Consider the following 13,123-nt stretch of genomic DNA (forward strand, 5'->3'; position numbering starts at 1 on the left):
TTCACACCAACGGTGTTTCAGGGCCGGTTCGGAGCTGGAGCTTGAAAAGCACCGGGTTTTTGTGTTCACACCGCAGCGGAGCAGCCTCTTAGCTCCGGAATCCGGTTCGTTTCAAGCACCAAAAAATTGTCCGGCCAGAGCAAAAGCACCGCATACTCCAGGCTTACGTCGAGGCGGGGGCAGGGGCAGGATCAACTCCTGAACAACAACAAAAAGCCAGCGTTTTATCCAGTTTGTACACAACGATGGAGAAACTTAACAAGAGTTTCAGTGTTTCTGCCATAGACTGTATATATAAAGGTTTCTGCTCATGGTGAAGCAACGTGTCTGCGTGTTAAGGTGGAACCTGAGCATTCACGTTGATCACCTCTCATTATAACTCATTATAAAACTATAAATATTAAACTTTACTTCACATGTTCATTTGAGAACAGCTGTTACATACCTGGGTGCAGGTTACAGTTCATTTAAATGAAAGATACAACGTTACTCCACACTCATGGTTCAGTCCACCTTAAGAAATAAGACCGACCTCGGAAGCAGTTGTGTTTTTAAAAAAAAACTTTATTGACACAAGTACACTTTTTTTTATAAGAATATATAGTCTAAAGAATCTAAACCACATAAATGACTCCGGAAAAGCTGTAGATAGAGCCATAAGAAATGAATGCAACTGATTTCACCTGCGCGGTTTGGCTTTATGAAGCAGGCACGCAAACGGTTACGTCATGACGCAAACGATGACGCAATGACGCATTACCAGTCGGACTCTGGGCGGTGTGAAAAGAGCCAGAGCTAAATCGAAGAACCGGTTCTGAACCTGAAAAGCTCTAGCACGGAGCTTGAACGGAGTTGCGTTGGTGTGAATGAGGTATAACAGTAGAGGAAATGATCTCTAATATAAAAAGATCACTATTCAGAAATCCACATTCAGTCATACTGTATGCTTTATTTATTCTATGCATTTTGAAGAATCACTAAACAAATGTGAGTTTATTGAATACGGCCCTCAGCATCATACACAATGTGCCGCCAGTGAAATGCATAAACAGCCATTCACTGTCTAAAAGGCTGCAGTTGGAGTTTACATTTCAGCAGCAAGGGAAGACTGCACTTTTACCAAGCATTTTAAGGGGAAATAACCTAATGTTGGTGCCTGTGTATCACTAACACAGTAACTCTCTTGTCTCCTTAATCATCAGATGAACAACAACGGGAATAAGAGAGCTCCAACCACAGCCACTCAGCGACTCAAGCAGGATTACCTCAGGATAAAGAAAGACCCCGTGCCTTACATCTGTGCAGAACCTCTCCCCTCCAACATCCTAGAATGGTAAGGTCTCCATCGCGGCAAGGCTCAAAGCCAGAAATCACAGAGGCAATGTATTTCAATGCCCTAACTTGCAAATGTTTTAATGTTATCAGCAAAGTTTGAATCTGGCCTGCGGTCCCTAGTTATGTAACTTTTTATCCAGGGAAATGTGTCAATCATCTAAATTACAGATTAAAAAATGTAGGTTTAAATATGTCCAACGTATCAAACACTTAAACTTGAACTATTTATGTTCTTTTGTTGATTAAATTAGCGTAACATACGATGATAAGCATCTTGGGTGGGTAGGATATACATATGTTATACATGTTTGTATATATATTTGTATTTTTGCATTCGGGATTTGTGGGAAACGGTATTTCGATCTCTCTGTCTGTACACAAACTGAAAGATTGACAATAAAGGTGACTTTTGGGTGTGGGGACGTAGTTTACCGAGGTCTCCCATTATAAACCTGAGGGGCCACTGGAGGATTTACAGGATGCTACTTTGTTGAAGCTTGCTCTACACGAGTTACCACAGCTTTCAGTTTGATCTACCTGCATGTCTAGAATGTCTCTGAGTGTTGCGTAACAACAGAAACATGCCTCTGCAGACTGTGCTGGCAGGTCACACTGCCAAGTGTGTGATGCAAACGATTAGAACAGGAAGTACTTCAAATAGAAATGGTTGATCATGTGTTGCTGGGGCATGGTCCATGTTGGCATCAATGTTTTTTAAATATATGTTTTCTTTGATACTTTCAAACACCTGTATTGGGCTGGAGGCACAAATCCCAGAGAAAGAGGATGAAGAAATCCTAAAGATGTAGTAAGCCAAAGTTAAATATTTAGTCAGGTCATGAAAAGTCATATCTGCACTTTTCCTCTTCCAGGGAAAAAGTAGTGCATGCTTTTAGCGGGAAAATCTGATAAACAATAAGGTTGAATCTATGTGTGACTTCAATCACTCATCATTACACTTATCTTTTGGTTTCTTTTCTTTATTTTTCTGAAATGCTAGCCGCACCCTCAATACACCTCCGGAGCTAGGGACGTTTGCAAGTCTTTGAGCCTAAACCAATAATAAATTGTTTGAAATATAAAAAAATTGATATGTACATAAAGATAACACCGTTTACTTAGGATTCTTATTTTGAATCCTAATTTATGTTTGACGTTTCTGTCAGTCATCACAGTTTTATTTAAACATTTCTGTGGGAAAAGTGTTTTAGTCGTGTTCAGGTATTTTCTCTTTTTATACCAAACAAATTACTTGATGCAGATAAAAATACTGGTTATTGTTAATCATCGCTGAACATAGCTAAGAACACATACATTTAACAATAGTCATTTATCATAGAATTGACATTTTTTGGAATAAAAAAAATTATCAATAGCCTTGTTTGTTCCCTGTAGATGTAGAAATAAAATAACACTTCTCCTGCTGTTTCTGCTTCATGTTTTTAAAGCAGAAAACGCATTTATTTAATCTCAATTTCTGCTGAACAGCTAGACTGCAGATCCTAAAATCTATATCAAGGTACTTAGGATATTGCAGCCTCATGATATTAACCACCAGACCCACTGGACGCTCGTCAATGTGACTGTTAATGTAAAGAGAAATAATCAATAGGGCCAACCGTCAGTAGAGTTTAATTCAAGGCCCTTGCGAACAGATTTATTCAGGAGAATTAACCGTCAAATCTTTGGAATTCAAACCTACTTTTTTTTAAAGTTTGGAAGCGTAGCAATCACTGACAGGAATTTCTCCTTTCTTTTCCAGGCACTATGTCGTCAGAGGCCCGGAGAAAACTCCCTATGAAGGTAACACCTACTGGCAGTTTGATATGATAATGGGTGCATTATTGACAGTACACTCACGCTGATCATTGTTTTAATTTATTACTTAATGTCGGAGGAATCGTGTCACCTTTGTGGGACGGATTCTGAATGATCTAAATGATGCCATCCTTTTCTTTCAGGAGGTTATTATCACGGAAAACTCATTTTCCCTCGGGAATTTCCTTTTAAACCACCAAGTATCTACATGATAACACCAAATGGGAGGTTTAAGTGTAATACAAGGTAAGAAAACGGTTTATTATTTATCAATTGTTTAAGGATTTAAAGAGCTTTAGAAAATGACTCTGGTTTGCCACTTTTCTCTTTTATTCTAACTGTACCTGTTTCCTCCACAGGTTATGTTTGTCCATCACAGACTTCCATCCAGACACGTGGAACCCGGCGTGGTCCGTCTCCACCATCCTCACCGGTCTGCTCAGCTTCATGGTGGAGAAAGGCCCCACCCTCGGCAGCATCGAGACCTCTGACTACACAGTGAGTGCCAACCGATGACTCAAATAAATGCAGCACATGGGGGTAAACCTCCTGTTATTTATCATATATAATTTTACCATTTCTTTCCAGAAAAGACAGCTGTCAGCCCAAAGCCTGGCCTTCAACCTCAAGGACAAAGTGTTCTGTGAGCTGTTTCCCGATGTAGTCGATGTACGTATGAGCTCATTTCAAATTTCTCCATCTTTTTTCTTTGTTTTTCGTGCTGCTAATTCTCTAATTTCTCTCCTTCCATGCATCAGGAGATGAAGCAGAAGCAGAAGGCGCAGGAGGAGTTAAGCGCCCGCACTCAGCCCCTCCCCTTACCCGACGTGGTTCCCGACGGCGACCCTCAGCACGCCCACTACGGCCTCCCCGCCCTCAACGGAGGTCCCGTTCCCCTCGGGGGCGCCATCCCCGCCCCTGGCCTGCAGCAGGCCAATCGCAACCATGGACTTCTAGGTGGAGCTCTGGCCAACCTGTTTGTGATCGTAGGCTTCGCGGCGTTCGCCTACACGGTCAAGTACGTGCTGCGGAGCATAGCCCAGGAGTGAGAGGAGCCTGTGTGGGGGGGGGTGGCGCTCCCCCCCCACCCCTGCAGGCGAGCCAGCAAGTGGACTGCACATTCGACAAACACACCGCAAGGGGGAGGGATGTTCAGTCCTGGGGTAAACCCCTCCATGACCACCAACACCACCACCACCACCACCACCATGGACTTTGGAAAATGGGAACTCAAAGCCGACCCACCCAGGAAGGATTGAGAGCAGGGGGAGGAGGTGGGGGGGGGAGGGCGTGTTAGTATGGCCCGGGGGACTGGAGGGGCTTATTTAAACGGTTGTGATCCGATCTGTGCTTCAGTGGTTTGTGTCACGATCAACTTGGCTCATGGGTTGTGGATGAGTGTAGAGGTGAAGTCACATGCTAGGCGCACCACTTGTTCTGTAACTTTACAGATACAGATTGTTTCTTAATTAACTTCGCCACTTTAATCTGATAACCACCCATCAGCTCATAGACTCCTCAGGTCATGACTTGAATCTGTTCCAGAGACAAATGTTTTCAGTCGTGAGAAGAAAGGAGTTCCACAAAGAGCAGTTATGAGGTTGTATCAATTATCCCAAATAAACTGCAACCAGTTTATTTAACATGGCATGTGGCTTTGTAGTCTGTTTTATTATTCAACACCTTTCCATTTGACAGGTTTCAGTTTTGTGCGGTTGCACCGTAAGAACCGGTTTCTCTACCTCCAGCTACATATCTGGTTTAACATGAAAATCATACAGAGGTTTTTTTCTTCAATACGAATGAGCTGAACTCCAGATTAAATAGAAATCCAATCATCCATAAAATGGAAACAGTATTGACAAGTGTCTTTATATCTCCATTTCTGTCTTCTTTAAATACATAAAAAGCATCAAAGTTGGCGTCTCAGTCCGTGAGAGAGCTACTGATCCATGTTCAGAGTCTGATTCAGTTTTCTCCTGTCAACCTATGAGCCAAGCAGTGACCCCAGAGCCTGCACAGAATAAATAGACAAGAACCTTTTTTTTTTTTTTTAAATTGGCTTAGCTGACCAGTATAGCGCCATTCTATATAGGTCCAATTAAAGAGACACATGGAGAGAACCACCCTTTTGTTTCTGAGTATTATTTTCTTTTTGATAATTTTTTCTTCGTGTTTTTCTTCTCTTATTTATAGATATGGCCTTGGCTTGTCTGTCATGGCGCCAAGGAAATGTTCAGTGTGTTTGCTAGGTGCGGGCTAACACACACACACACACACACACAGGCAGGCCATGGCCTAGGCTCACATAATTGCTGATCATTTCCTGTTGTGCATTGCATTTAGTAAAGATGGTTCTACTGTATATCGGATGATCCGACAGAACAATGATCTGGAAGTGGAAGATTTGCCTTTCTATTGCTCTTTTCTCTTGGCGCCATCTTAAAAAAAGACAACCTGATGAAGTTGATGATGGTGATGATGATGATGGGAGTGTTTGTGTGATTATAAAGCAAATGCCCAAATTTCCATGCTTCAGTTAATCTTGTGTGACATTGTATGTTTTCATAGTAAATGCAAATAAATTACCCTGCTTGGCGGGGCATTTTAGAAAACCTTCCTTTTGATCCGTTTCTGTGAAAAATCATCAGTGATTAAGAGAGTATTTAACTGGAGTCAAAGTAGCAGTACTACAGTGTTGACATACAAGTAGAAGTTCTGCATTTAAAATGTTACTCAAGTAAAAGTACAAAATGACAGGGTTTATATAGCACCTTTCAACACAAGAATAAAACAATACAAAAAAGTGCAAGAAGAAACAGAGTAGAACTAAAATAGTGCAAGATCAATGTGCAAGTAATGCAGGAGAAATTAACTATGGACATATTACAATTAAATACAGTAAGCTAAATAGTGAAGAGTGTGTTGTAAGTGATCATGTAAATGCAAAAATGTTTATCGATTCAGTTGCACCTTGTAAAGGTGCGGTTTGGTTGTTTTTATTTTGTACTGCTCAGTAGTTTAAGCTATATTATAAAACGGACAAGTCAAATCAAGCAATCTGATTGGTTCTTAGCCGTGATATACTGAGCGTATACCACGGGTAGAATTGTAAGTTACTTTTCACAACAAGTCAGTATCCCTCCGCGTCTGAGAAAAACAGGAGGGATACTGACTTGTTGTGAAAAGTAACTTACAATTCTACCCGTGGTATACGCTCAGTATATCACGGCTAAGAACCAATCANCCACACTTATGAGTGTGCAAAGCTGTCATCAAGGCAAAAGGGGGCTACTTTGAAGAAACTAAAATAAAAATGATATTTTGGATTATCTGGACTCGATAATTCCATATGTGTTCTTTTATAGTTTTGATGTCTTCAGTATACATCTAAAAAGTAGAACAAAATAAAAATAAACAAAAACCATTGAATGAGAAGGTTTCCACACTTTTGACTGGTACTGTACAAGTTTTGAGGTACTTGTAATTGGAGTATTTTCAATTGATCCTAATACTTTTTACTCCACTACCTTTTTGTAATAGATTATGTTCCTTGCTATTTTGCATTTTTAGATTATTTATACAAAATATGAACTCATAAATTATATATTTAAGCAATAGCTCACGACAGGCCGTGGTATATGCTCATTATATCACAGCTAAGGGGCGTGGTTCGGCCCGACGCGAAGCGGAGGGTCGNCTCGTCCCTGCCTCACTTGTCATCGCTACCCGTAGTTGTAGCGGAGCTCGGCAAATTTGCTGATTTTGACTTTAAAAAGCGATTGGAATCATACATTAATCACACTTACATCACAGATCAGTGGAGACATTTTATTATTATTACTATTTAGTTTTTCTTTAGTTGTTTTTCCGTTACATTGGAGTATGACAGGTGAGGCTCTGCCTCCCCTGACTGCACGTCGCTGCATCCTGAAGTACTGCTGAAACAGTACATCATCCAGGCGGAGCTCTTGGACAAGAACGTGGTATTCCCCCCGTTGCAGATGTTTTCTGAGTATCGGATGTACCCAACGGCGACGCACAATACGTGGCCTCCTGCGAGACGTTGCATGTACCAACGCTACTCTTGCTACCCTTGCTACAAAACCGGCATCCATTTTGGCAATAGTGGAGAAGAAGCGGGCTTTTTTTTTGCTTTGTATGCCGGGGGCGGGCGGGAGATTCCTGGGAGATTCCTGATTGGTTGTTGATCGCCTTGGGCGCGTGAAATCGCCAAACTTCAGACACGCCCAGCATCAAGATTTTTCAAGATTTTTTTCATGCCTGTGTGTGGACGGGCCGTTAGCCTGTTCCACAATTCTTCATTTTCCGAGGCTAGGAAGGATTCTTGCCTCGCCTCTGAAGCAAGTGACTTGGAAGACATGTGCTACCAAGCAAGCGTCCTCGACATTGAGAAACACCCAGTATCTGGTGGATTGGGAAGGCTAAAGTCCTGAGAAGAGGTCTTGTGTATCATCAAGGAACATTGTCGTACCAGACCTTATCCTGGAATTCCACAGCCGTCATCAAAGACCAGTGCCTTTTTTTGGATTAAAGACTTGACTAAACCCTTTTAATCTGGTTGTGCTTTTGAATCCTATGTTCTTGCTGTTGTCAGTGATATAGCATGATATTCAAAACTTTGAGGTGCCATACAGTCTGAGGTGTGGTAGCAAAGTGTGGTGGTCTCAGCTTGTTCTATTTACTTATCATTCAACAATTTCCATTTTATAACCCATCATGTTAATGCTATTTAAAAATGATGGGTTACAATCATAGGTTAAAATTGATTATGACAGACAACAAGAAAGTCACAACAGACTGTTGGTAAAACCTATTTTAGGAATTTGAGATCATTCAAAGACAGTGTGATGAAGGGCTGAAGGGCAGTTAATGCTGTTTCCCTTGCACAATAGGGAAATACATAACAAAATAATAAACAGAAAAAAAACATTGGCACCAGCTTTGTTGTTGAATTTTTATTCGAAACATCGGTATCAGCACATGTACACATAGATTCACCTACACATACAGTTTATCTACATTCACTCATATAGGCCTTGTGTGTACTTGGATACATACTATACATGTCAAACTGTATATGTCAGTGTGAGAATCATAGGGATAAAAAAGCAAAAAAAACATCTGCTCCCCAGGTTAATTAGCCACAACTAAATATTATGTCAACAGTTAATACAAAGAGCAACATACTGTAACGTAAAAATATAATTAATGTCCTGTTTTTTATGGGGCAAATAATGTACCTTAAGTTTGTAGTGACAGTTTTCAGACAATTATATAATAGATACCTGATATTTTGCTCTGCTGCAAATGTATTATGAGAAAAACATAATTTGGCAGACAAGGCCTCCCTTGTTTGAAGAGTTGTCTCATGTTACCATGTTACCAGACTGTGTCATATATATATATATATATATATCTCTGTTTCTCTCTCTCTCTCTCTCTCTCTGTTTCTCTCTCTCTCTCTCTCTCTCTGTTTCTCTGTCTCTCTCTTTCTCTCTATCACACGAAGGCAGCCTAAATAGAGCAGGACAGCATGTTTCAGGCCAGCTGACAGACCCGAGGCCTGGCACTGCTCAGTGACATGGAGAGACTTGAGCGTGCTCTCTTCCGCCTAGAACAAGGTAGGACTACTTTGCACTTTAAGCACAGCATGTAAACTGCTGTGCAAACTGCACAGTGCTGCACAGCATATTTGCACTATTGTCACATAGAAAGACAATACAACTGTACTACAGTCACCCAGAGCAATATAATACAATACGCATAATGTCATACATGTTTAACCTTGAATAGTGTGGTCCTGCAGCCTTGTCAGTAACCTGGTCACTTTTTCCAGTCAATAATGAATTAAGGCATTGAGAATACAAAGCCAAATAAATAAAAAATATGCCTTGAGTTGGTAAGACATTTTTTAATGAGAGCAAGGCTTTTTTTTCAGGTTGAACATGCAGTTAATTAGGCTATGATTATTCACATACCACTGGTAATGCCACCTCGATATGGGATTCATTGGTGCATATTTACATACATTACACACGGGAAGTTTTTGTTATTTTTATACATGTCATAATAGCAACAAAATTAATTTTTAAAATATGTTTACATTTTAAAGGGTACTCCAAGGCATTTTGCACAAAGCAGTACCGGTATAAAAACACTCAAATGAAAAAGGAAGAAGGCGTTCCGACAATTGGATCACAGATTAAAAGTGGATTTAAATAAAGTGGGTTTTGAGTGTGGTTTTAAAGGAGGTGGCTAGGTCATGGAGAAATGTTTGGGTGATATAAGAATTTTGGACTAGGTATTTGGGGAACCTGGGGAGGCTTTGAAGAACTAGGCTGATGCGTAAACAGTTGAGCAGACACATGACAAATCAAATAATTCTGGTTTTGCAGAGGAAACACAGCATTCTCCTGGCTTAAATTCCTGTGTTTTTGCAGGTTATGTATAGTGGAATAGCCTTAAATCCTTGTCTTAGCTCCCCATACCTAGGTTTTGGTCTAGCAGCTGTAGCTCACTGGCTGGGTGACTTGGCATTCTAACCATTACTGTATCCAATTACCATGCTTCTTCTCCAAAGTTGCTGAGTAGGTCTTATGCCATTATGTTCTCCATTATAAAAAGACAAAGGAAGAAAACAATAAAAACAAAAAGATGGCGAAGTTCCAAGTGTTTTCTAAATGTAGGCATAAAACCAAGATACACTCAGCAACATTAGTGTAATTCCTAAACCGAAAGGGGAAATCCTTGCAAGGATTTGGGGCGGATGATGTGTGTTTGAGTTTTGTCGCTTTTACATTTTAGATTTGCATTGCAACTTTGCAAGTTGTGAGGATTGAATAAAAAATTACTATGGTTTAAATGTTCCGTTGGGTGTTGTTGACACCAGTGAAAATAAAGGGTCTTGCAGTGTGCACTGACAACCCAGTCTCACAGCATTTTCTGTTATAGTCATGAAATGTAATCTAATGAAAACACGATTTCCCCTTATTTTTCGTGTCACATAGAACAATTTTAAAAACAATGTATTTCTATTTGTGGTATCTTTCTTGCCTGCACCACATCTTTTTGTCAGGGCAAGAGTCTGGTCTTGGGAGCTGTGTGGTTTATCAACTTTTGTGTTAGTCAATATCAAATGTGAAAAAACAGAATACTGTATTGTTAAAATACAGTATTTATCCACATTCATGATACAAAAAAAGTCTTCATATTAATAATAATAATAATAAGAAAAATCTTTAAGACGAGGGAACCCCCCCACATTGACAGTTTACACACACAAATTCCTACTCCTAATATTCATACTTTATAGATTGGATATAATAAAAGAGTAAAACAAAGAAAGTTGATCCAAATATTAGCTGCATGATTTGTAATCCCCACATTTACTCCCAGCTCTATGGTGAGGATTTGTAAAGTCAATCAAGACATCATATTCAGATTTTTTCAATATGAACATGGATTAGTAACACAATATCTATATCTTGTGTATTTATGTTTTTGTTTCATGATGATACTCAAATATAAGAGAGACCTTCTACCACTTACTTGAAGAGCCACATATAGGGAGCTATAAACCCTGTCATAAATCAATATAAAGGCTCACACTCATCTAGTCAAAACACTAACAGGTGTCATCCATCATCAACGTATGTTTGTATGTACAGAGATACGCAGAGGGTCGAATGGTGGTGAGAGCTATGGACAGTACTCTGAACTCAACTGTCTAAAATGCTGAGATATCATACTGGATTAGAGAAACTCAGCTTTATAGGCCGACACAACATATGGCTATAAGAGTTTCTATTTGGTTTCATAACCATTGGCTTTAACCATGACGGTCTACAAAAATACATCATCACTACTCCATTCTATTGCATTGTTTTTCCAGTTAACACAACTTAAAATAAAATGTGATTGTGCTTCAAGTCAAGAACTAGTCATTCAAGTGTTGCAAACGACTCGTGCGACAAAACAATGGATGTAAAACTCATTTTTAATGATGACTTATACGTTCACACCGTACAGTCTACAGTGAAAGTCCTGTTTGTTTAACCCAGGAGTGGGGAACCTCCGAGACCATTTGGTACGGCCCTCGAGGTCATTTATAAACATGCGCAAAAAAGAAAAACATTTAAGAAAGCTAGACCGCAAAAAAAAAAACACCAGCCTAACGTGTCATCACGTGGTATATGTCTCGTCTGACAGGGGTGCAGTTCTGAAGGAGAGCACCAGAATGCCGCTCCGGCGCTTCCAAAAATTGCAGTACCCATAAGGAGCCATACACATGCCGCAGTTTTTGCGTGGCTGTGTCTTAGTTGAAAGCCCAGTGGCGATCTGTTCATCTGACATACTGATCATACAGTCAATAACTTTGTTGTCATTAGCATCTGGTTAGGTTAGCTAGCTATGCTAACGAATATAAGAAGCTTTTTCTACATCCAGTGAGGTAAAGGCACATCTTTATATGATCACTATATTTATAAAAAATATGAGAATAAAGTAAACAGGTATAAATAGGGTTGGGTACCGCGAACGGGTTCCGGTTCGGAACCGGTTCCAACATTTCGATTCCAACGGCATTATTTAGACATGTGAATTTCGGTTCCGCTTTTCGATGCCTGAGGAAATGTTTCTCGCTACTCTCCGTAGCCTACTGTATGACTGCGGCTGGGCGGGAAATGTAGCGTTGTGCCTACACTTCCTACAGCGTAACCTGAGACCAGGGGCCCGCCCAGCCGCAGTCATACAGTAGGCTACGGAGAGTAGCGAGAAACATNCATTCATCTGCAGTGGGCATGCTTTCACAGCATTGACATGTACACCTGAATATTGTACATAACATAAAAAAAAAACAATATCTGCCGGACGTATGAGGAACAGATGACAAATTAAGATCGACATTTAGTGCAGGTCAAATTAAATAAAACAGAATTTACCATTCAGTATTGCCGACTCGAGTCTCGCCGGCTGCGGAATCCGCTTCTCTTTCACAAGTTTCTGCCTCGTTGTTCGATTGCCGGGCAGGAGGCTCGTACTGATAAGGCAAGATGCCTTGAAGTGAAAGGCTAGCTGGTTCACTCTCTACTTCTGTAACTGAATCCAGATAACCCACCGAATCTGAGCTTGAATGATCGCTGTCGCTGTCTGAAGTTGTCGCGTTGCTTGCCATTTGGACTGATTTTATCAAATGGCAATATTTGCCACGTGTGACGTCACCGCTCGTTCGGGAGTGATCGGGGGTGTACTCGGCAAACTTCGGAACCAACATCGGTTTTTAACGTATATGTCATTTAATTATGACCAAACTTTAAACATTTTTTTTTTAAATTATTCTGGTGATATCTAAACTACATGTTAAAAAACACCTGTGTTAGATGCATTACATGGCCTTTAACACAACATATTCGAGGTGGTTTTAAATAACATTATCCGTATTTATTTATTTCTCCAAGTTATGTTTTTGTGTGCACTGAGGAGTCACAAACAGGCGTTTGTTAAATCATTTTAAGATTGGCTTTAATCAATTTGTGAAAATGAATTCTTCATATATGATAAATGAGAGGTAACATTTTATTTGGTATTATTTCCACATATTTCTCTCCATTCTTCCTTCTGCCAACGGTGTCGCAGTTTCTCGTCTCTTCCGTTTTTGTGCTTAGTGCGTACGCATGGGTTAGAGTTTGCGTGGAGGACCGCACGTTTTTCCGTCAAGTTAGTATTTCATAAATCGCAAACATTGCGTAGAAACTGGCGTACGCCATTTTTGAGCGTATATCCCTTTATAAATGAGGCCCCTGGTCACAAGCTTCTCAATGCACAGCTAAACACTGCACTCAAATATGTTCCTCAAATGTTTTGAGGCGAGTATTGAGCAATGGAGTAAAATAATCTTGATTCATGTTTGATTAGGGAGGCCTGCTCTGACAGTTTGATCGGGCTTCAG

At 40.3% G+C, this 13,123-nt stretch overlaps 2 protein-coding genes across 2 annotated transcripts in view; both read left to right on the forward strand.

The window, feature by feature from the left end:
• The window catches only part of ube2j2 (ubiquitin-conjugating enzyme E2, J2 (UBC6 homolog, yeast)), an 8,243-nt gene extending 2,470 nt beyond the window's left edge, over positions 1-5,773 (forward strand). Inside the window, exons 2-7 of the mRNA XM_010785734.1 lie at positions 1,203-1,333; positions 3,098-3,138; positions 3,297-3,399; positions 3,513-3,651; positions 3,742-3,822; positions 3,912-5,773. Coding sequence (XP_010784036.1) covers positions 1,203-1,333; positions 3,098-3,138; positions 3,297-3,399; positions 3,513-3,651; positions 3,742-3,822; positions 3,912-4,202 — 786 coding nt within the window. The 3' untranslated portion in view covers positions 4,203-5,773. The remainder of the gene's footprint in view (positions 1-1,202; positions 1,334-3,097; positions 3,139-3,296; positions 3,400-3,512; positions 3,652-3,741; positions 3,823-3,911) is intronic.
• A 2,923-nt stretch (positions 5,774-8,696) lies between these two features.
• The window catches only part of LOC104958037 (glycogen debranching enzyme-like), a 7,481-nt gene continuing 3,054 nt past the window's right edge, over positions 8,697-13,123 (forward strand). The window contains exon 1 of the mRNA XM_010785737.1: positions 8,697-8,798. Coding sequence (XP_010784039.1) covers positions 8,759-8,798 — 40 coding nt within the window. The 5' untranslated portion in view covers positions 8,697-8,758. The remainder of the gene's footprint in view (positions 8,799-13,123) is intronic.

Source organism: Notothenia coriiceps, unplaced genomic scaffold (assembly GCF_000735185.1).
Source record: "Notothenia coriiceps isolate Sejong01 unplaced genomic scaffold, NC01 NC01_scaffold00028155, whole genome shotgun sequence".
Taxonomy (NCBI): Eukaryota; Metazoa; Chordata; class Actinopteri; order Perciformes; family Nototheniidae; genus Notothenia; species Notothenia coriiceps.